The sequence below is a fragment of the Porites lutea genome, chromosome 13 (genome assembly GCF_958299795.1).
Source record: "Porites lutea chromosome 13, jaPorLute2.1, whole genome shotgun sequence".
Classification (NCBI taxonomy): domain Eukaryota; kingdom Metazoa; phylum Cnidaria; class Anthozoa; order Scleractinia; family Poritidae; genus Porites; species Porites lutea.
This window is the reverse complement of record NC_133213.1, coordinates 13,925,844-13,948,105: the sequence shown is the minus strand read 5'-3', so window position 1 is coordinate 13,948,105 and position 22,262 is coordinate 13,925,844. Positions and strand designations below refer to the sequence as shown.

The window sequence follows — 22,262 nt, the reverse complement described above, 5'->3', positions numbered from 1 at the left end:
TTTGTGCCGATCCACTTTTTCATCCGCCTGACCTCAAAACTTGGGTGAAAAAGTTGGAAACAATGGGTAATGCCGTTGATATACAAACAGTCATCATTTTTTAGTTTTGCAACAAGTGACCCAAGGTCTCAATCCTTATGGAGAGAACAAACCGGTTTCAATTTTTATTCAAATCCTTTCAAATTTTTAAGTTGCAGAAACAATTAATCATATTTTCCGCACACAAATCTTTATAATTTGAACGTTATGCAACAATACCAACGGTCGTATTTCGAGCTTGAGCCAATGGTGGTTGTACATAAATTTCTTTTGGGCTTTCCACAAAAATGCTTTGGGTTGAAACGACTGATCCCAATCGCTCAATCGTAGCAGGCCTCTGATACATGGAACACAACCATAGTGAAGAGTTGTTACCACAAAACCATTTTCCTACTTTTTTTCTGACTTCCTATTTCAGCCCTAACTTTTACAATGACTTTTAACCAAAGTTGATAAGACGGTAAAAAGCCACTTGACTAATACATTACTCATTTCCAAATCTGAACTTGATTGCATCTCGTGGTTTTCCCAACAAAACATTGCGTGTTGCCCCGAACTGAGTAGCCTTGGACCAGGCTCCGCAGTAGGGGAAAAAGGTAATAAACGGGGTCAAATAGGTTGCCACCCTTTCCCCTCCCCAGACTACCTCTCGGCTCCCTTCGATCGCCGATACTTTTTCTCCTTTGTCCCCTAAAGCGCGGCCTGGTCCCAGGCTACGAACTGAGTGTATAAAAGATCATAAGAAGGACTCGCCTTGTCTTGTCTACAATTATTCGGCTTGTTTGCCGGAAAAGTGAAATGGAATTCAGAGTAAAATGCATTGAAGTAGTAACGATTCTGTGCGAATTGTTGCTCCCTTAGTAAACAGAAAAAGGTCCAAGTCCATCGTTGACAAAAAATGTTGAGACAATTTCAGGTTTCTTGAAAGAAAATGTCGGCGTAGTTATACAGAGGATGCAGGTCAAAATATGTCAGGGTTTGGCAGCTTTCTGGCAGTTGGATAATGGCTTCCTTCCCGGTACTTCTTCTTTTCTTGTTGGGGGTACTGGTAGTTACGTACGTACTGTGAACGAGTGTAGTGTAATGAACATTCCCAGTGTGTCCACGCGCGTCAAGCCTAAAGAGCGACCAAGGATGCGGATACTTTGTAGCCAGTGTTTACGAACCACTTTCTTGGCGAAAGTCAAGATTCCTTGAAGATGACTTGGTCAATGGGCGACTCGTCACGCCATCTAACGCACGTAACTCTTTCTCTATCACGGTTCCTTTACCGCTGAATTTCGCAGACACGTCCACTGTTTCCAGTGACATAAGCGCACGCCTGATAAGTTTGGTTTCCACGTGGTACACTCCTTGTTTTGTTGTACGTATGTCTAGCGCCCTCTGGAATAACTGCTTTGCTTCCCTTGTTGCATCTTTTTTGCCCTTAGCTTGAAGAAGCCTGCCTGTAGAATGAAGTGAGGATTTACATCGACAATTTCAAGCACTACCTCTACAATGGACGTTAAAAGTCCTAACGCAGTATCGGATAAGAATAACTTGTTTTTCTATGGTAATCACCAATATTGGGGTATGTACCCACCCTTCTATCTTCCTATAGGGTAAGAGGTAGGTTCCTATTCACGATCAAGATTCATATAAACTAGTTTATTGGCCTTCACTTCCACGAGTCTACTGTAGCTTAGCGGTAGAGCATCTGGACTAGTAACCAGAAGCTCATACGTTCGACTCCTTTTTGGAGTGCTCGGATTTTTTTCTTCCGAGCCGCCTGTTTCATTGACTGAAAAATCATCCGTCTCAAGATTCATCCAACAAGCCACAGACAAGTAAAGTTGGCGCCCTCAGGCACTTTCTACTGAAATCAGGCGTAATATATCATTCCAGAGCACACAACATGCGCGACTGGACTTGATACAGTACCCAACAAGATTAAGTTGTTTGTGTAGCTGTAAAACGCCCGGTTTTACACCCTTCAGCTTTGCTGATGAAACTATTACGTTTTTCTTTAACTGGGACTCATGATTTTTCACAAGATGAGTCCAATGACTCACCATAATTATTAGTCAAAAAATCACTGTGCCTGTTTACAAAAATTATAATATAAATTAAAATAAACAGGCAAAGTGGCGCTTCCCAAGTTTTATCTAACAGACGTGACCATTCTTAGTGACTCGCTAGTTTTAATACGTCTTAATCAGCTGTAGTCTACCAATTATTAGGTTGATTAAATCCATAAATGATAAAAGCCGAGAAAAAATGTTTTATACATTATTATTAATCTCCGATATTGAAAGATCTCATATACAGTGTAAGGCGAAGCCAAAGACCTTCGTACGTGATCCAAGCTGATACCCACCTAGTTTGAACAGAGTGTTTGCTACCACCAAATGTGAACACCCCAAGAGATCCTCTTGCATGTATAGAGCTCGCCGAAACAGTTCCTCTGCCACAGCCACATCCGGGGAATCTGATGCATCTGAGCACGCAAGTGAGGCTAGCGCGTCGAAAATCTCGGCCACCAAAGGGTGGGACGAGCCGTACCATTCCTCTCGCATCTTAAGAGATTTGCGAAACAGCACCTCGGCATCTTCTGAACGTCGTTGTTTAGCTGCTAACAAACCCATGTGGAAACAGACACTGCTCTGACCTGGAAGATTTCAAGCAAGTAAAGGAAAAAAAACAACCTTAGTCGTGGTAGAGCTGAACATCTTTTTCCAACTTTAACTCACTTTGTAGATCAAAACAAACAGCACTCATGGATGGTCCGGAAATTAGCCTTGGCCATTTTCAAGACAACCGGGAGAGCTCAAGTCATACTCCACAATTTACCGTAAGTGCGTAGATTTACCCCTAAAATGTGGTAAATATGGCGGTGATTTCTTTAACCAGAAGTTTAGGGAAGTGAAAAAATTTCAAATAACACCATCGTACCTGGATACACTTGAGAAAGCTTCATGTGTCTCATAGCCTCGTCCAAAATTGCGCCAACATTAATTTGTCCTGTGTCGTCCCCTGTTTCTTTCCCTGTCACATTCGGCGTCTTAACTCTTCCAGTCCGCGTAGAGGCACGTGGTCGACCTTGCACTTCTGGTGGGAGAGTCACGTGATTTGGCAGGTGACAGAGGGCGATTTGATTCAGAAGGCGGCCGATCATAGTTGAGTGTTGAACCTAAAAGGCAAATTAGTGTAAGTGGCCGAGCAGTTATTTCGACGGACACCTTAAAGATAGAGGTTGAACTGAAGCCCACTCAAACTAACTGTCTACAAGAGGACGTTCACTTAGTTACAGTCAAATAAGCCGATGAAGTGTACAATGGTAGAAGCCAACCTAGAGAATGAGACTATGGAAACTTTTTAGTTTTGTGACAAGTGTTGATCTAAGCGATATGATCATCTTTGATGATCATCTGTCTTGGACACATGAGTCTGAAAAGAGAGCAAAACCTTACCGTATCTGGAACACGAGTTACTTCTCCAGCAGACTTTACTGCACCGTTGAACCAAAACACGGCTTTGCTCAAATCAGATTTGACATATAAATTCCCCAGTGATTCCTGTATATCGCACAGAAAGTAAATATCATCTACTGAAACCACTGGGTACGCCATCTTATAAGCGTTTAAAAGAAGATTCTGCGCCATCATATCGTGCCCGTTATCTAAAAGAAATTTTCCCGCGAAATAACAAATGAGGGCAACTTCCAACTGAGATAGCTGCTCATCTTTCTCTTTTCGACAAAGCTCGTCAACAGCTGAACTTTCTGTTGCCTTTGAAGACGCAGATTTCACATCTCTGTGTTTCAAGTCATTTGCCTCCTTGCATAGTCTCTCCTCGGCCTTGATTGCCATTTCATAGAGACCCTCATGAAGCTTATAACCCTTGAGATTCAACTTTTTCCAGTAGAGGAGCAAATCGATTTGTCTTCGTTGTTCGCCCCGTGAGCTGACTAACCTTACGAACACTTTCGGGTCACACACAGTTTTGCTTAGTGTAGCCATGTTACCGCTCATATAAAGTTGCCATGGAAACTCATCAACCATACGTTCAGAAGAGAGTTGAACGGAAAAGAAGCTGGAAAGTACAGTATGACCTTGTTGCTTCTGTCGTTCCCAGGTCTCTTGAAAAGGCGATATCGCGCGCTCTTGGGACGGAGATGTTAGGTTGCCAAGTAACGCTATTTCAACCGAACTACGGGCAGACTGATGAGAGAAGGTAATTAACCCAGAAGGCATTTCAATCAGCGCGTGTTCTGCGATCAAACGAAACATTTCCCAGTGTGCCTTAGTAACCTCGTGATTCTTTGAATAACCCATGACTTTTAAAGCACCTAGAGCCTCGTTTTCAGATAACCCTTCACGTGACAGGGCAAAAAGCCTGAGAACATCAGCAACCCAACCACTGTTCATACGATCACGTGACACTTGGGTCTTAATAGCAGGTACAGGACTGCGGGAAACCGCTGGCCGTAGCCAGCCGTAGTCGTGCGTCCAACGGCGAAATATCAAACTCCACAAATCAAATAATGTTGATGCATGTACATAGGAATCGAACAATCTTTCTGCATTCTTATGGGCGGCCAAAATCCGTAATTCACAGGCGAGTGCGACATAAAACAGAGGTAAATGTGCTAGAGTGGAGGATGTAATCTTAGAAGTTCGAGCTGCATCTAGGTACTTGAAGTTTAAGCCCACATATTCTCTGAGTAAGTCATTCTTCCCCCGGACGTCAAACAGTCGTGGTATATCAACACAGTAAGCGTCCTTCCTCTGTGAGAGCGCTCTGTATGTTATATCAGACTTTGTTGTGGTGATTATGAATCTGCAGGAGACTGGAACATAGGAGGGCAGCCATTGCATCTCCTTTACTGTAAACGCTGCAAGGTCTAAGGCGTGGCCTAAGTGATTTGCTCCATCCAAAACGATAACTGACGGGCCTACAGAAATTGATAGGTATATAAACAAAGGATTCGATTAATAACTTAGCTTTAGAAAACAGTCGACATCTCCTGACACCATCACTAGTTTCCCCGCGAAATGATGTCCGAGGAATGCGCGCAGAAATTGCATATTGACGGTGTGTCAGTACCCGGGTCTGGGTAGTACGTCTGACTGGTTGTGCCGCTTGGGAAAGTTGTTTCAACCAATCACCCGGATCTGGGTAGTGACACGTCATCAGTATGGAATTTCTGCGCTCGTTCCTCAGACATCCTTTCGCGGGGAAATCAGTAACGGCGTCACGAAATGGCTATTAAGAACCAAAACCAGCGTTTAAAGTAACCAGCTGAGAAACAAATAAAAAAACTGCCGTAATGCTCCATGCGACAAATAACGCTTTCGCGCCATTCACATGGCCATGAAAGAAAGCACCGTACGTCTTACTAGACGAATACTCCAGGACTCATGGAGCATTCCAGCAGGTTTCTCCCCTGGCCATTTTGAAAGTGAAAAAAGCACTGAAACCACTTGGCGAACTGGGATACAGAGAGATGTACTAACGGCTAAAAGAACGCGCAGGTCTACATAGCCTGCGTGGCAGGCATTAGAAGGGGAAGGGGGAATTTGGGCGCACGAGAGCGTGTGGGGCGCGCCCTAATTCTCTTCCCCTTCCCTTTTCGAATGCCTGCCATGCACGCTAAGGTCTACATGGACAAGCAACCTGTATAAACTTTAGTCATTTAAAAGCATGCACGTGGTTTAATACAAGGATGGGTTTAGCCAAAACACTTTTCACTATTTGCCATCAATCATTAGTAGTAAGAAAAACAGAAGACAGTAGACAAGTGTGTGACAGCTTATTACAAACTCAATCATACACTTGCAATTGAAAAACGTGTAGAACATTGAATCTAAAGATCCACTTTTTTCACCTCACCTAGAGACAGAGCTGCTCTAAACGCCTGTGTTATACGCCTGACATCAGAAAGGTCTTGGTTGTCAATGAGGTCATCAAAATCAGAGTCAAGATAATGAAGCCGTAGTTCGCTTGTACAGCGGCGCATGAAGTTGGTGACATCAGTACTGGCTGAATCACAACCAACAAAATGAGGAATGGTGACTACCTGGCCATGAACGGCAGTAAACTGCTTTAGCCATTGAGATACCACTGTGGATTTTCCACATCCACTCTCACCTGCAGAAATTCAAAATACTGACGATAAACACACAGTCTTCAAGGTTTGCTATTTTAATTAATAATAGGTTCGTTACTTTCAGGTAAAGAGGGCTAGGGTTCCTAAAATTTTGTGTTTTTCACAAGAATGGAGGCAGGAATGGGAAGAGCATGAGGCCCGAGTCATGAAGAATAGGAGTCAAGCCCCCCCCTCCCCCACCACCACACCTCCGTCCTGGTCCTGCAACTTGTGCCATGCACGTTCTTGTGCTTACCTCCTCTGTGCTCTCCTCAATAACTGGAAATATACCTACCTGCCAACACTAATATTGGGGGAAGAGATTCCTTCTCACTGCCAGGTAGACTGGTCATAAATGTCCCTAACACTGCTGTTGGCACCACCATACTGGATCTTCTCTTGATTCCCTGTTCCACTTCAGCATGAAGGTTCAATACCTCAGTCATCTCTCTAATCCTTGGTGTTCTGACAAACACCTGGCGTCGAGCCATAGCAAAAGCCTCATGAGCAGACCACTGACGGAATACCTCAGAGTATACACTTGGGAATATAACGGGACTAATTGGTGGGTAATAGAGGTCAATGACTGCAATCCAGTCTTTTAGCAGCAGATCACCAAGCTCAGCAACAGTAGTAAAATGACGGACTGGCAACTCTGAAACCACAACATGGAACAGAAAAGTTGTCAATGTCAACTGTGACTTCATCAAACACTATCCCACATCCAGCAGGAGGGCTAAAGGTGTGCATCCTTATCAGCCATTTTGGCAATAATATGTATTCATGTACTATGGTACAAGAAGGGATGTTCAGAATTTACGGCAGTACATTGTAGCTGGAAACAAACAAGGAAGCCATACTGTGATGTGGAGGCTCTGAAGCAGTGATGAAATGCAAGCTACTGTACCTGTAAATGTTAGAGTTCAGAATTCCATGTCTGGTAAGCTCTGATAAAACAGTGAAACCTTTACTAGCAAGACTCCAAGCAGTTTCCAATTAACCCATTGACAACCGAAACATTTTACAGTTTCAAGTAATTTTCTGTATATAAAAATTGTAAACAATCCAAAGGATTTAGTGACTCTGTGGTTACCGTGGAAAGTGGTGCTCAGCATGCAAAGAAAGTCGTGTCCGATAGCCCAGGGCTACAAATGAAAATCACAACAAGCACAAAATTTCCGTGGGAGGTTGGAGTGGCCATGGACAAGTACAAGTACAAATATAAAAAAAAGAGGGGGGAAGGAACAAACACTGTCAAAAATCCTGGCATGCAATTCTCTCATCATGCAATGCAGTTGTGATGTTGAAAATTGAGGCAAGGCCAGGATGCACTAGAACAAAAGGCTGTGGCTCGGCCAAGGAAATGAATAAGAAGAAAAAAATCAATTCTAGGCTGGGACAATGTTAACTTTTGGTTTTGCAATGATGATGTCAGAAAAAACCTGAAGTCAAAAAACGTGATTTTGTTGTTTTTCTATGACATTTTTGTTCCTGTCCTAATTCAAAAGGTGATATTCTGCAAAAAGCGCTGACTTTTTTGCAGTTATTGGATATTCCATTTTGAAGGACTTTCTACGCAATTCTCACAACTGATAGTTAAGGCAATGTTTGTGCAATTGAGAAAGTTGCAATGTTTTAAAGCAGTGGAGTCTTGTACAGCCAGTTTTGGCTGGCACAGCCATCAATGGGGTGATAGATACGTCTGTGAAATACAGGTTCATTTTAAAGAAAATATAAGGAGATACAAACTCTTGTGTCAGGCTCACTGATGCCTTTGTCCACTAAAAAACAGTTTTCAGTGACCCACTGTTATAACTGTAACAAGCTCCAACAAACCTGTATCAATTGTCTGTTGTTTAAGTTCTCTCAGTTTCCTAGCAGCATAGTCACTCTCAGGTTTGTAAAGAGACAAAATGTTGTCCTTTCGGGATGGTTCAATGCCTTGAAGCTTCTCTTCAACATGTGAAGAGCCCCGGAAGTAAAAGTAGCCATAGTCATACTTTTTGCGGAAAGAAGCCTGCACAATCTCCAACTCAGTGATACTGTTATACCTATGTACAGAGCAGAAACAAAAAACATATTGTTGACTGGCATGTGAAAAGTTTTAGAGAGGAGGAGCCTTTGTTAATTAATCAAATATTACTGTTGATTTCAATGATATTCCAATGGTTGTCATTGATCACAATGTACGTGTACTTGTTATGAATTAATAGGCAATGGCAATTCACGCAAGACTTTTGATTTTTTGGTCAATCACTGGTTAATCAATACCAATCAATATCAATCAGGGATGTCACTAAGATTTCAAGTTGCCGGGTCAATAAGTAGGCGAGGAATCAAACAGTTACATGTAGGGATTTCTTTTAGCTCTATTTTTCTTCTATTTTCCTATGAAAGTAGCCTGGGACCACATTCATAGTTAGCTGGGGAAATCTCCAGCCCCTGCCTCTTAATAACAGCCCTGTCAATAGTTAATTATTAACTTATTCTATTGATTAATTTTCATTGATCAAAATTTACCTTTCAGGGGAACAATTATCATTGATTGAATACCCTGGGAGTAACGTTGCATGGAACTCAACCAAGTTCACCCAAACGTTAATAAGCCAAACTTAAAGTCATATTATAAAAAACAAATTCCAAAACTCAGAGCAAAAAAGGGGTTTAAAACAAATTAAATATTTGTTTGAATTGCTCAGACTTTATCAGCAAAGTAAAATGAGGTTTGATTACATTTTAACAGAAAAGCTGTCACACATTCCCAAGAGAGGATTGTTAATGGCCCAGAGGTCTAGTCCCTCACCTCTTTACACCTTTTTTGCTCTGAGATTTGGAAATTGTTGTTTCTAGTTTTGTGTGGTTCCAGAAAATATCCATACCACCCCCAAAGAAGGGATTGAAAATTCCTGGGGGGTGGGGGGTTCTCAAAGGCCCAAAATCTTAAGTTAATATACAAAGCTTTACTGGAATTTCCAGTAAAGCCAGTGGCCAGTGGGGGTCTAAGGAAAAATCCCTTCCGTGGGAGAGGTATGGATATTTTTTGGAACCAAACATTAACCCTTTAAGTCCCAATAATATCCACATACAAATTCTCCCAACTGATCTCTGTTACTTTTCTTGAAAAATTAGTCAAGTTTATTAGAATAGGTAATCACATAATTTCGAAGGCAATTTGGAATAAATAAATCATAATTTTTTTGTTTATATTATTTATTCTTGTAACCTTTCTACAAGATTATGTATTGATATTGTTTGGAGAAAATTGATGTTGGTCACTCTTGGGGCTTATGTTAATAAGCCAATCAATGGTCACATTTAAAACACAGGGGTCCACCTTGGTTCTTGGTTCATATGCTATATCAAAAATGAAAACATTACTTTTGGTGTATAGTTTTTGAGTGGCACCAGTGGCCCTGTTCAAGTTTATATAAAGAGATACACAAAAATTGCTTGCATTTGAAGTTAAGCAACAAATAAGAGTGTCACTTATTCTACTGGCTCTTGTTACATGCCACTTTTTAATGGCTCAGTCAATTCCAAGCATGCCCATCCCCCTCCCCTCCCCCTGGGTATTTGTCGGGCATTTGTCATCTTGCCAGTCCCAGGGGTGGGGAATTTGACAGAAAACCTCTGCCCCGAAGCGGGGAAATCATCAATTCTTCTAGAAGTGATTAACATTGTTCCTTTTTCAATATTTGAACTTAAAAAATATGGCTATTTAGATAGCTATAGATAGATATTTCTATAAAGAATGTTTTTAATACATATGCAATGTAAAGACACGTGTGGTTTTTGCTCCATCACCACCCTACCCTACAGTTTTTTTTGCATCCAGATAAGAAACTGCTTCCCGCAATAATTTATTGTGATCAGTTTGCACGTGGAGAAAAAACAATCATGACATTGTTTAATAGCCTGAAATTCATCCGATTGCTTCGAGTCGTTTTCTCCTCTCAACAACGTCTGAATCGACCAGCCGTTAATGCCGTCCAGTGACGTCACTCACTACCGGAAAACCGGGTAGTGATTTTGATTGGTTGATTGTCTAAACATTCGCATAATTATGTATAATTATGAAAAATTTTAGCGGGATTGTCGCTTGATATTCAGTGCATCGCATCCCTGGCATTCTTTCGTTGAATTCAAACATTTTAATAAGCTTAATCTTTATCTTAAACAGCAAAATTGCCCTTGTCTTCGAACCTGAAATGCTAAATTGAACTGCGAATGAAGAATCATTGCGGAGAGTCGGTAGGTTTTTCATTTAGAGCCGCTTTGTGGTTTCGGCGGCCGGTTATTTTGTTTACGCGAAGTTTTCTGAGATCAATGTTATAATTCGACCTTCTTGCTATTTTCACCGTCAAGTGTAGTGATTCTGTTAGCTTTTCTTTCTCGTCTCCTTGTTTTTTTCTTCGTTAAGGACCAAATAGCTTCTTTTCAATTAAAGCAAATCATTGTGTTTTTGAACTAAGTGTTCCGTCAATCCGTGTGTTTATTTCATTGCGTGATTGCGACCGAGTTTGATTATAGAATTTAGTACAACCGGTTCAGAGTTGCACTGCATGCACTTGATAGTTTGAACGTTAAACATGAATTACGATCGAAAAAAATAAAGTAGTTCTGTATTATACAGACATTTCCAAACGATATTTCCCTGTTTGCCACTTGAAAATCGTGTTTTACTTTTTGCATGAATTAAAGCAAAGGCCAAGAGTAGTGACGTCACTGGACGGCATTAACGGCCGGTCGATTCAGACGTTACTGAGGGAGTAATAGCGACTCGAAGAAATCGGATGAAATTCAGGCTAATTGTTTAAAGAGTTTAAATGAAAAGACACTTTCTTTGTGAGCAAATGGTTGAGGCAGAAAGGCCTAGAAAAACTCAGCGAGATATTTGAATGCTAGTATAAACTTTGTGGTTTGTGTGATCAATGCCATGATTAATATGTTGACGGAACAGTTTGATCGTGATGAGAAAATACTCATGTTAAGCTTGTCACTTGTTTTTCTATCATCCACTGTTTTACATGTAAATGCCTTCAAAAATAAGAAAGGTATTGTTAAAATTCTAGTTTACAGTTCTATCATAATCATTGGTGTGTAGCTGAGCAGTTAAAACTTCAAACTCTGGATCCTGCAATGAACTAGCATCTTGTCCAGGGAGGAGTAACAATACTCCTACCTAGGCGTGCTTCATGCTATGGAAACCGGGACAAGCTTCAGCCATTTGGGCCTTTGGCTCATCTGCACCTTTACCCTCTATTGATACTAGTCAGATCAATTTAATCTTTTTTGCAATAATTATAACGAGTAGCTAGCAGCGATTTGCAAAGGGTGCTTTATGTAAAATTGTGACCAGAAATTATATTACAGATTTTCTATAAATACAGCATTTACAGCTTATTTCCAGGAAATCGCAATTTTGGTGTTGACTGGGGGGCAGGGCATTTGCACACTCTGGAGGGTTTTTGTATGAACTGCTTGGCCCCACCCTGGGGCTTTTTGCAGCTTTTCCAAAAGAAAATGACAAATGCCCGACATTAGTGACTTTGCCAAGTTTGAAAGTGATTTGTTGAAAATTACAGTCAAAGCAGGTCAGGCATACCCCCAAGATTCCATTAATGAATTGATTATTTGAAAGATGAAGCCGTTAGTCGTTCCTGTAACTAGTTTCAAATTCAAATCGGAATTCCTGCATGCATAATGAGCAGTGAATATTTTACGAGAACTTCTCTGCATTTGGTCAGATTGAAAATCTTTGAAAGGATTAAAATCCTAAGAAGACATTTACATCAAATTCAGGGAAGCTGAGCTGGTAGAAATTTTGAAACTGAATCGCGTGTGAATTCACGGCTCATGACACATGCACAAATGCAGAGATGAATCCGAAATCTGCAACTGACTGCCAACGGACTCAACTTTCGAATAATAAATTCATTAATGGCATTTTTTTTTTTGGGGGGGGGGAGTACGCTTGACCTGGCTTGACTGTAAGGAGGATATTGATCGTCAAAGCCGCAAAACTTTACAAATGTTTGAAGGGTGGGGGGTACAAACTTGCGGCCCAACAATAAAAAGTCTGCAATTTTTCACTTCTTTGCGGAGCTATATCTGAGCTCGTTTTAGCAACTGTACTAATTTTAAGGCGCTCTCTCCAGTGGTGTTGACGGATTGTCCCCCGAACTGGTCTATGTCAAAAGCTGAAAAAACATATCATAAACTTCTATTTAACCGTACTAACCTGTTGTCGTCTTCCAGCACCCAATGGTATCCACACGCAGCAGCTGTTTCAAAGTTCTTGTCAAGCCACTCTTCAGTAGCAGGATCCGTAATCTCGGATTCAGCTGCACGATGTACACCATACCTGTCCCCCAAGAGGCAAATGAAAAACGGAGCACAGCGGCCAATACTATCTAGACACGTGCGAAGAACATGTTCGCTGTTTTGTTGAGACTGGCTTTTGTTCCATCGCAGATCTACAGGAAGAAAAGATGTCCCCCGCTCTCGACAAAGCTTGTTTAGTTTAGGGAATACTTGTTCTTGTAGAAAGTCTCTTTCAACATGAAAGTCTTGAAACGTCGAACACACAAACGGACGGATCACTTGACTCCTAGCCGCCTGGCCTCGTGCAGCCGATAAACTAGATCCGTCCCTTAGTATCGGCATAAGTTGCAAGAAAATGACTCTCTGATTACTGAGGTAGTTTGTTAAACGATCCTGGGACGTCCCTTTTACTATTCACTCCCTCCAATCGGACTACTGGAAGTCTTTGTTCGTCAAAACACAACAAACTCCAAGAGCAACCATCTATGCAAATTAGATGCAGCAGAGAGAAACTGGGCTCCAACGTGATACTTCGGTGTCGAACCGAAGTTAAGGGCCGAAGAAGGGCCGAAGTGACGAGCGGAGGGAAAGCATCGATTGATCATTAATTAGGTGTACTGTTTTTTTCTCATAGGTATATATTTTTGTTCTTATTTTGTGTGTTAGCGTTTTTCTTCAAAGAAGAAATAAAAGAGAAGCTCTCTACTCGCTCTCTACCATTTAACGTAAGTGAGCAGAGGAGCTCCCCTGGTAAGTGAGGGGGATGAATGAGGCGTTCATTTGGTAGCTTGGCCGATGGTTGAACGCTTTTTCAAGGGAAGGCAATAATTGGAGAAGGAGAGAAAGGAAGGAAAACCTACACACAATTTATTTCACATTGTAAAAAAGTTTGGCTGAAGATGCCTCAAGTTCAGGAGAAAAACACAAGGTTTATTGGTCACGACATGGGCTCCTGCTCATGACAACACCAACTCACAAACGAGGTAGAACTTTCCCGATAAGTAAACGCTTTTCATCGCCCCGGAAAGGATCTGTGTCCGTGAAGGAGATCACTGTAGCTTACTAGAAACTCTTGTCTTTGGCCCGCGGCAAACTTTGTCAGTGATCTAGGAACCCCGGGGGGTACTTTAGGAATTTTTGGGTGGGGATGTGCCTCTGGGACCCTGGAACCCTTAGCCTATACCAGAGCTAGTTCAGCTTAATTTTGCTACCCTATACTAGACTAAACTCCCCAAATCCCCCCTATCCTAGAGTAGCTGTTTTCCAGAAACTACTGAGGTCACTAGCACAGTCTAGCCAAAACAAAACCGATTTAATTTTTTCATATTTTTGAGTGGCAAGTCCCGGTTTTCCTATTCTAGACTAAAAGACCCTAAAGTCTTCAACCAATTGATCACTTTCCTGGAAAATGATACCCTATTCTAGACCCAAAATCTCTGACTTATATACCCTATCCCAGAGTAAACTGCTTGAAAAGCATATCCTTCACAGTGGCACATACCTATATAGCCCATATATGGTAGTACCCCTCCCCCTCCCCCGGGTAGGTGCTGCTCGTAAGGTGTTTCCTCATTGGTTGCAGAAAACAATAACACATCATTGTTTGTCGAACCAATTGGCTTTTACGATTAGGAGAGCTGCTACATAACGCCAATTTTGTCACTGACTGCAAATACCATCGGAGCTATGCTCGCAGGTTACTGTCGGAAAGGTAACCAAATTCAATCGAGATGAAAGAGTCGATGTAAGAAAAAAAACTTTTGTTGTCATCGATCCTTTAGATTGTTCTTGATTCACCTATAAAAAATACATTGATCAATAAAATTGTGAACTAAAAAAGTTGAAAGGGAAATGCAGGTCATTTTTTTCGTGACCCTATAGTGCGCATGTGCGTATGATATCCTCTTTTATCCATATGACATGATATGAGATTCTTGATCATTAAGTGAAGTCTGACTAACATTACACATTCAACCTTTCTATTCTTTTTGTCTGTTGTAAAACTTTCGCCATTAATACAAAAAATATTAGACATCAGTACGTTGCTTTATCCTTTATTTTGCGTCAACTCTGAATAATTATTCACGCGAGCGTTTTGACGAAGCCCCCCATGCTGCCAGTCTGACAAACTGTCTAAGAACTACATTGGCATTCCACTCAGTTTCGACCAGCTAATACCAGCTTATATTTCCATTGCTATAACTAAGGCTTTCAAGCCCTCAAATATCTCTTCTCCTGTCGTGATGATTTGACTTGGAGGAAGAATGAAGCCTGGGTTTGCATCTCTCGGGGGCAATTCAACTGTAAATGAGTACTTGACTCCCAGTGAACCGTAAGTCCAGTCTTCTGAGCCGCCGGCTGCCTTGTCTGTTTTTGAAGAAAAAAGGACGTAATGGCTTGCATAGTGTAACCAGGGATATGTTTATAGTTAATATATATCAGGCATCTTCGTAAGAGTAAACACTGCATTAGCTTGGACAGTATTCTATTATAAACCTTAAACGAAAACGTCCAACCCAAGTGAAGTCAGTATTGCATACATTTTTCGACTTTTTTCTCTACAACTGATCGCTTAATTAGCAATTCAATCAATCGGGCCAGCGACATCATGTGCCCAAAAGAAAAACATGTAAACCAGCTTTGCCGACAACTTGAGCCAAAAAATTCCTGCCATTATTACTGATATATCTCATTTGTCTTCCTTTTCATTTGGAGATACAGTATTTCTCATTTTCGACCTGATAATTAAGATGATGATGACGATGATGATGGTGGTGGTCGGTTCTCTACAAGAAAGAAACCTATCCAGGCGAAAGGAATTTTCCTAACATTCCTAGAATCGTATCAGTAAATTAGACACATGGAAAAGTTTGCTAAAGGAATCTACTCTCTATCATGACCTATCATTAATAGTTTAAATATCTAATCAAACGGAAAGTGATGACCACATAAAAACGAGCATGAGAATTGTTGTTTACAAATTGGAGGCACAATGGTCTTAATATAATAAACAAGTACTTACAAAGTAAAACTGCAGAAGATCCGTATTTATAGCTTTTTCCATGCTTTCTTTTGATTGCTTCGACGGCTATCTTAGCAACCCTCATCTGGAGACAAAAGAAAATTAATTAAAAAGATTTCAGTCAACTAGTTGCTTGGTCACTAAGCCTTAGTAAATGTTCAGTAAAAGTAAAGATTTAAAACTGAAGATTTATTTACAGTTTAATAGGTAATTCTGAAATATTGTACTACTTCCATATACTACTCAAGATTATTTTATAGAAAATAAAAGCAGAGCAAACTCCCCACTTAAGTTATTAACCCTGAAATATCGATTCTGTAGAGGGACTAACTTCCCTGCTGCGCCTTGACTGCCGCGCCGAGAGCTATAGTTGTGCGCATGCGCATGATTGTTCTGTGCGTCAGCAAGCGTCAGCACCGTTTGTTCTCCTAAATAGGTAGCAAAAAAGCAAAACAAAGAAAACGGTTACTGAAGTTTTCATATCTTCGTTGACATCAGAATGACTAAAGTTCCTCAGTAATTGAAAACGTTACAGTCAAGAAGACTTTTGCAGGGACTGATCAAACAACGTGAAATAGAGTTAACTCTATTTTACGTTTTTTGACCCTGCAAAAGTCTTCTTGTCTGTAACGTTTTCAATTTTATCTATTTTGACTGATCACGATCTTTCTGGATCCGACGTTGAGCAAGATTGTTCGTACACGGTTTTTGCAGTGTTTTTTTACCTTAACTAAACATTCCTCAGTAACACATAGTTCGAGTTTATTAGCTCACTAGGCTATTCCCTCTCCCCCCACAACAGCTAAACTACGTCTTGACCCTCCCCTTCGAAAAAGAAGCCCCCAAAAAGCAAAAACAGAACTATATCTGAACGAACATGAAACTGAGCGCTCTGCAACAAAGGACAAGGATACTAGTGAGTGCAGGTGTCCCAAAGGTTTTGGGGATGATTGTAGTTTCAGTTTCCTAAGTGGATACAGTTAAGGTGGCTGAGCACAGTTTTGGCAGTTTGTGAGTATATGTCATTTGCCAAATCATGGCAAGGGAAAGGCTGCAGCTCACAAGCTGAAACTTGGCAAGTGAAAAATATACTGATGAAAGATTTTGAATGACAGGTAAAATTTGACGTTTTCGTAGTTTCCATGGCAACATGAACAATTGAATCTAACCGTTAAATTTCGCTTTTGCTCAGTTTACATAAAATTTGCTCATTAGATTTTCCTATAAACTTGCACACAGCTTACTATAATTAATCATTACCATTTGAAACTTATTTGACCAAATTTTAACAGACGGGTTTTTAGATAATCAATAATATAATTGTATGGTAATTATTAAATGTGTCACAAAATTCATCTGTTCAACTTCCATTTTAAAGTTCTCATTATTTAAAATACGATAAAAGTAAAAATTCTGCCAAATATCACAAAATTTTAATAAGTAGATTTTGCAATATCGTCTTCTGTGTACCATTGCTTTTTCGCCGCCATGTTTGTTTATCTAATTTAAAACACGCGCCGTCACGCGAGTTACCGCTGACTGCCTTCAAAACTCTGTTCAGCCACCTTAAAAAGTGCCCTGCACTGAGTTCACTCTATTGATAATGCTCACTGACCTGTTCTTCGTGATCGTTAGTCTTTGTAGCAGTGTATCCCCAGGGAATAAACCACATTTGACTGAACGCATGGAAGTCAATAAAACCCTTCAGCAGTCCTTGCTTGTTTAGTCCTTCGAGATATTTACTGACACTCTTTGTTTCTTTTTCAGAGAATGCTTTTTTGCCCCTGTACGTTTCATCACATTTATTTGGGCTAGCTCCTTCACCTTATGATAAAAACAAACTGAATTGACATCAATAATGATATTTCCAGAGGTTAAGATTCAAAAGCTTACATGTCGAGCTTTTACCCTTAAGTAAGTCGAATCCTAATTATGAAGCCTGTTCAAGAATGCAGTCAATATCAATATAGATTCTTATTAAGACAGGAGATCTGTCCTTTTCCTTGTGAGGTCCACATCTCCAGATTTATGTGGAAATATAACAATTACATATTTTTAAACTATTTATTTCTAGCAAAATTCTATGTAAAAAAGAACCATATAACCTCCCCATTCATAGCTCCAATTTCGGTTTAGATCGACGCCAACACAACGGCTACTTTTCTTGTTCTTCCTGCGATTCTTCCTCCACATTCGTCCGCCGCTCTGTTCCGTGAAAGATAAAAACAGTACTAAGAAGCGGATTTGCTGTGGGAAACTGATTATAGCGCAGATTAACGGAGAACCTATAACAATGTCTCTATACGTAATCTATCCTGGACCTCAGCAGGAGTTTGTGCCATTTATAAACTAGCCATTCACTTACACGCAATCAGTCATCCAATCATAACGGGTCGGTAACTATTCAGTCATTCAGAAGCAACTGATTTACTTTTAAAACACTTTCATTCTTTTAAACATTAAGTCAATTTGACTATTGGTCAGCCGGACAGAGAGTCGATGAGCAGGGTAGTTAATACTTTGCTACTCAGTTAATATGCTATGAAGTTCGTGAGTTACCGTATAGATAGAGTAAGCAGGATAGATATTTAACAAGAAATAAGTCAATCCAACTCATTTAATCTGACCACAAGTTCTACCATCGAGGATGAGAAGGTGACCACGTATGCCTTTCTCCGTGATTACATTTAGATGAGCTTCGAAGTTACAAAATAAGGATGAAGAAAATAATGATTGTAATAAATAAATAATGATAGATATCATCCTGACCGTCCAAGTGTATTCGTATCCGTCCGGATTAAAAACAGGCAATATAACGAAGCTCATCTTGTTCAACATCACTGATGCATCGGAAGAGCTCTTCTGGATCATCTGCGTATCGAAGAAATTGAAACACAAGACAGTAGTAAAACTAATCTGAAAAGCAGTAATATGCGTTGTCGTCTACAAAGCGAAAGAGGATAGATTACTGAATATTTCAATTTTGAAAAGAATCGTTACAACTCAAGGTTTTCCCACGTAATGAACAAGAAAATGACAATGATGCTGCTGCTGCTGCTGCTGCTGCTGATGATGATGATGATGATGATGATGATGATGTTTAATTACGGTCATTATTTTACTTCATATTAAATTCGTGATATCTCAATAAACCTGATGAAGACTGGTATTGGCCAGTCGAAATATCGTAACTGATCAGTCCCTGCTAAAGTCTTCTTGACTGTAACGTTTTCATAGTGATGATGATGTAGTGATGATGATAATGGTGGTGGTGATGGTGGTGGTGGTGGTGGTTTCTGTATGTGTTCTTACCTGGTCAATGATATACATGCAGGTTGCTGGAGAGATCCACTCTCTGGCATGAATACCACATTGAATAAAAAACACTGGCTTGTTATCATCGATGCTGATCTAAAGGAGAAAAAAAGATATCAGTAAAAATAAACCAAATTTTCATCAAAAATCATTTCACAAAGAAAGTGCTCCTGTCCGAACTTAAAAGCGGGGTTTGGAGTAAAGCACATTGAACGTGAATAGTTGGTACCTTAATAGCCGGCAATGTCTTCTTCTTTCCCTTTCCCCTTTTCACTCTTTTTCTTCCTTTTCCTTTTTTTCCAAGTTCAAAGATTTCTGCCAATCCTCCACTTGATCTTCTCATTTCTTCCAGTTTGTCGGTAATCTGTAATAAAATAACGTCACTCACTAAGTAACTAGCTTATGCCTTGGATCGACAAAACAGACGAGACAGCAGCTGGTAGCTCCTTTTTTCAGCTATATGTGAGTCATCCATTTGGGAATATCATAAATGAGGATTTGTATACGAAGACGAAGTAGCTCTCTTTCAATCTTTATCAAACTAAAGACATTTGTTCATGGGCAACAGCTCACTGCTGATGTTGATATTAAAAGAAAAGAAACAAGAAAGAAACAGACAAAATGACCGCGATGGATTCTTCATAATCGGCAATATCCAGGTCTTTACCTTCCTATATATAACAATAATTAACAATATTATTATTCCTCGAGCCCGAATGGGCTCTGACTCAGAAGCCATGACGGGGAGAGGAATAATTGTTTTAGTAAAATTCAACTAGTTGGTTAAAAATATGGAGACAAAACAACTTTGGCTAGCAAAACGCGATTCAGCCGCGCCATTGTTTTGGTTTTCAAAGCCGGCGCTTTTCGCTACTTGTGGGCTATAACATACAACCGAGTAGTAGCTTAACCAATCAGAACGTAGCATTGATGATAGACCACTAGTTGGATTTTACTAATAGCTAATAGCGAGTGATGCACGGCAAACTTGTTACACCTTACTGGTACTTAATTTCGGCTTTCTCGCGACTGTAAAAAATTCGCGGAATTAAAGACTCGCGAATTTAAATCCTCGCGAAATGTAAGCACGCAATACCCTTGTAGAAAATTCAAAACAAAGACACCGACACTGGTTTTACTGCTACGTTCTATTTTGTATCTTTAGTTGTGAAATAACGTTAATTTGCGAAGATTTCACACATTGCTGTTCCTGTTTATCTAGAAATTTTAATAAGTTCAGACTTAAGTGAAGTCGAGAACGCGAAATCGCAAAATTTAATGCCCTTTTTCATATTTGGCTGTTGAGATCGCGAAAATAAAACCTGGCAAGATACTGCCTCACCAAAATCGCTAATTTAAGCACCAGTAAGGTACTTAAACGGAAGACGATTTAGGGGAAAGTCACTCATTCTCGTGTCATTTCTGGTAAATCTATCATGATTTATACCCTGCCCTTTTTTCCCGGTTAATAAGAGTTTTTTACCTGTTCTGTTGTTAAAAGGTCTAAAAGAAAATCCACCAATAAACTGACGGTCCTGAATAATTACTACATTGTTCCGGTTTCGACTGGCTTAATTTGTGACATGGGGACATTTCTAAAGTAACTTCCTTAAGCCCCACCTCATTAAGCGGGTGATATCTGGCGTGCCAGTTATCATTTCTTGCACTTGCTTCATTTTGTTCCAATTGTTCATTGATCAGCTGCTGTAAATTGTCAATTTGAATTGTGAATTCCATGCCTGCATGTTCTTTCAAAACCAACGAGAGTTTCTCGAAGTCTTCATCAGACACTTCAATGTCAACAGTTTGATTTAGTTGACTGGGTCTCGTCCAGAAATCAATCTGTTTAAGAAGAAACACACCTTCAACATTGAAAAAAAGAATATACAACAAAGGTCGTTTCACTTATCCTAGGTCAGTGATATGTCCAACAGGCGGAGGTCATATACGCTATATTTCAGACGGCAAAAGCACCCTGGGGCAGCGTAACCGAGGGCTGGGTCAGCGCGTCGGAACCGTAACCTGGGTTTCGCGCATGGGTTTCTCGTTTTAGTTTCGCTCTTACTGCTTGCTGGATTCTCTTTTTGGTCGTAGCCTGAGAAAATAGCCAACATTACGTGACACCACCACTGGTTTCTTAACGGAATGACGTTTGAGGAACGAGCGCAGAAATTCCCTAATGATGCCCTATCCTTGATAGATCTGATTAGTGCCTCCAAGAGCCATAATGGCTCTTGGTGCCTCGGATCGGACGTGCCGCGAGGGAAACTTGCTTCAACCGATCAAAAGCGCTATCCCGATCTGGGAAGCAACATGTTATCAGTATAGAATTTCTGCGCTCGTTCCCCCAATCAGTCGTCATTTCGCGGGGAAACTAGTAGTGGCGTCGCGAAATCAAAAATTGTCGGCTGTTTTTGTTTTTTTTGTTGGACTATCGTGGTCGTTCCAAATTCAAATTTTCGCCTAGGCTTGTGTAAGTTAAGTGTTTGTCTCCAGCCAGTTGCTGTTTTTAATCCTGTTATGTCATGTTGACCAGCCTGAGTAGCTAAGCTAAGACCAAACTGCTAAATTAGTATATCGCTTCAACGAAGTAATTTGTTGTCAAGATCATCGCAGTCGTCCAAAACTAAGTTTGAGACAAATTGCTATTGTCATCGTCACTGTGAGTGTCAATACCGTTTCGTGTAATCTATCATATTTAGACATGCTGAACAACTTATAAATCTGTTCAGTACCTCGATTTCGTTCTGCTCTTCCAGTTGACTCAAGATCTGTAAGTGAGCTTCCACTACAGGAGTAACAGAGACAACCTTGTAGCTAAGAAATGAAAAAACACAGAGTACTGATACGAAACGTTTAAACATGCCAGGTAAGCAAGCAAGAAATTAATTAACTTTATTCACATTAAAATTTGAACTATGAGTAAATTCAAGTCAAATCAGGCTACCATCCTTTGGTTAAAACGTTTGTGACACTGTCGTTAAATTGCAATTCATTTCATCCGGCCCTCCCCCTGGACAATATTAGGCGTCAGAAGCCAATACTTTATACATTTTACTCAGGTTATGTATTTCAACACAACCCAGGGGTGTGGAGGAGACAGTGGTAAGGTTTTAGAGTGTTAATTGCCGGCTTCTTACAAATTCCATCTAACGAAGACGACAGAAGAAAGGAGGTGTGTCAAAAACGCTTCGTTAGCTTTTTAGGTGTAAATGCTAGAGTCTTCAAAGTGACCGCATAGCCTCTTATTATTTACAGTAATGAAGCACACTAACTTTGATTAAAAGCACTGCCCTATAGTCCTTTCCCATGTTGCCGAGTTATCAAAAAATATAGACTTTCCAGAATTAGTTGTTGTTAGTTAGTTTCTTACCTTTGAACGAGTAAAGCCTGGTGTCGAATAAGCAGGACAAACACAGTTGACCATAACTTCAT

The 22,262-nt window shown here is 40.3% G+C and overlaps 2 protein-coding genes across 2 annotated transcripts; both read right to left on the bottom strand.

The window, feature by feature from the left end:
- Positions 1–44: 44 nt before the first annotated feature.
- LOC140922942 (tetratricopeptide repeat protein 41-like) lies at positions 45–12,955 on the bottom strand. Its single transcript, XM_073372989.1, has 8 exons — positions 12,408–12,955; positions 8,003–8,217; positions 6,462–6,821; positions 5,911–6,168; positions 3,489–4,972; positions 2,971–3,208; positions 2,396–2,686; positions 45–1,484 (listed from the first exon to the last, which is right to left on the bottom strand). Exons 1-8 carry the CDS (start codon positions 12,830–12,832, stop codon positions 1,198–1,200), a joined length of 3,558 nt encoding a protein of 1,185 aa, XP_073229090.1. The 5' UTR covers positions 12,833–12,955; the 3' UTR covers positions 45–1,197.
- Positions 12,956–14,537: 1,582 nt separating this feature from the next.
- Positions 14,538–22,262, bottom strand: LOC140922393 (carboxypeptidase B-like). The gene is made up of 10 exons (XM_073372382.1): positions 22,201–22,262; positions 21,563–21,644; positions 20,448–20,669; positions 19,057–19,191; positions 18,825–18,923; positions 18,282–18,383; positions 17,618–17,717; positions 17,128–17,336; positions 15,513–15,597; positions 14,538–14,857 (listed from the first exon to the last, which is right to left on the bottom strand). Exons 1-10 carry the CDS (start codon positions 22,260–22,262, stop codon positions 14,673–14,675), a joined length of 1,281 nt encoding a protein of 426 aa, XP_073228483.1. The 3' UTR covers positions 14,538–14,672.

Excerpts from the sequence above, each read along its gene's own strand:
- LOC140922942 (XM_073372989.1), bottom strand. The coding sequence starts at position 12,832 with ATGCCGATACTAAGGGACGGATCTAGTTTATCGGCTGCACGAGGCCAG. Across the intron at positions 4,973-5,910 it reads TAGAGCAGCTCTGTCTCTAG|GCCCGTCAGTTATCGTTTTG; the intron begins GTGAGGTGAAAA and ends CAATTTCTGTAG. Across the intron at positions 1,485-2,395 it reads AAACACTCTGTTCAAACTAG|GCAGGCTTCTTCAAGCTAAG; the intron begins GTGGGTATCAGC and ends TTCATTCTACAG.
- LOC140922393 (XM_073372382.1), bottom strand. The coding sequence starts at position 22,262 with ATGAAGTTATGGTCAACTGTGTTTGTCCTGCTTATTCGACACCAGGCT. Across the intron at positions 18,384-18,824 it reads GCATGTATATCATTGACCAG|ATGATCCAGAAGAGCTCTTC; the intron begins GTAAGAACACAT and ends TTCGATACGCAG. Across the intron at positions 14,858-15,512 it reads ATCTTCTGCAGTTTTACTTT|ACAAGGCAGCCGGCGGCTCA; the intron begins GTAAGTACTTGT and ends CTTCAAAAACAG.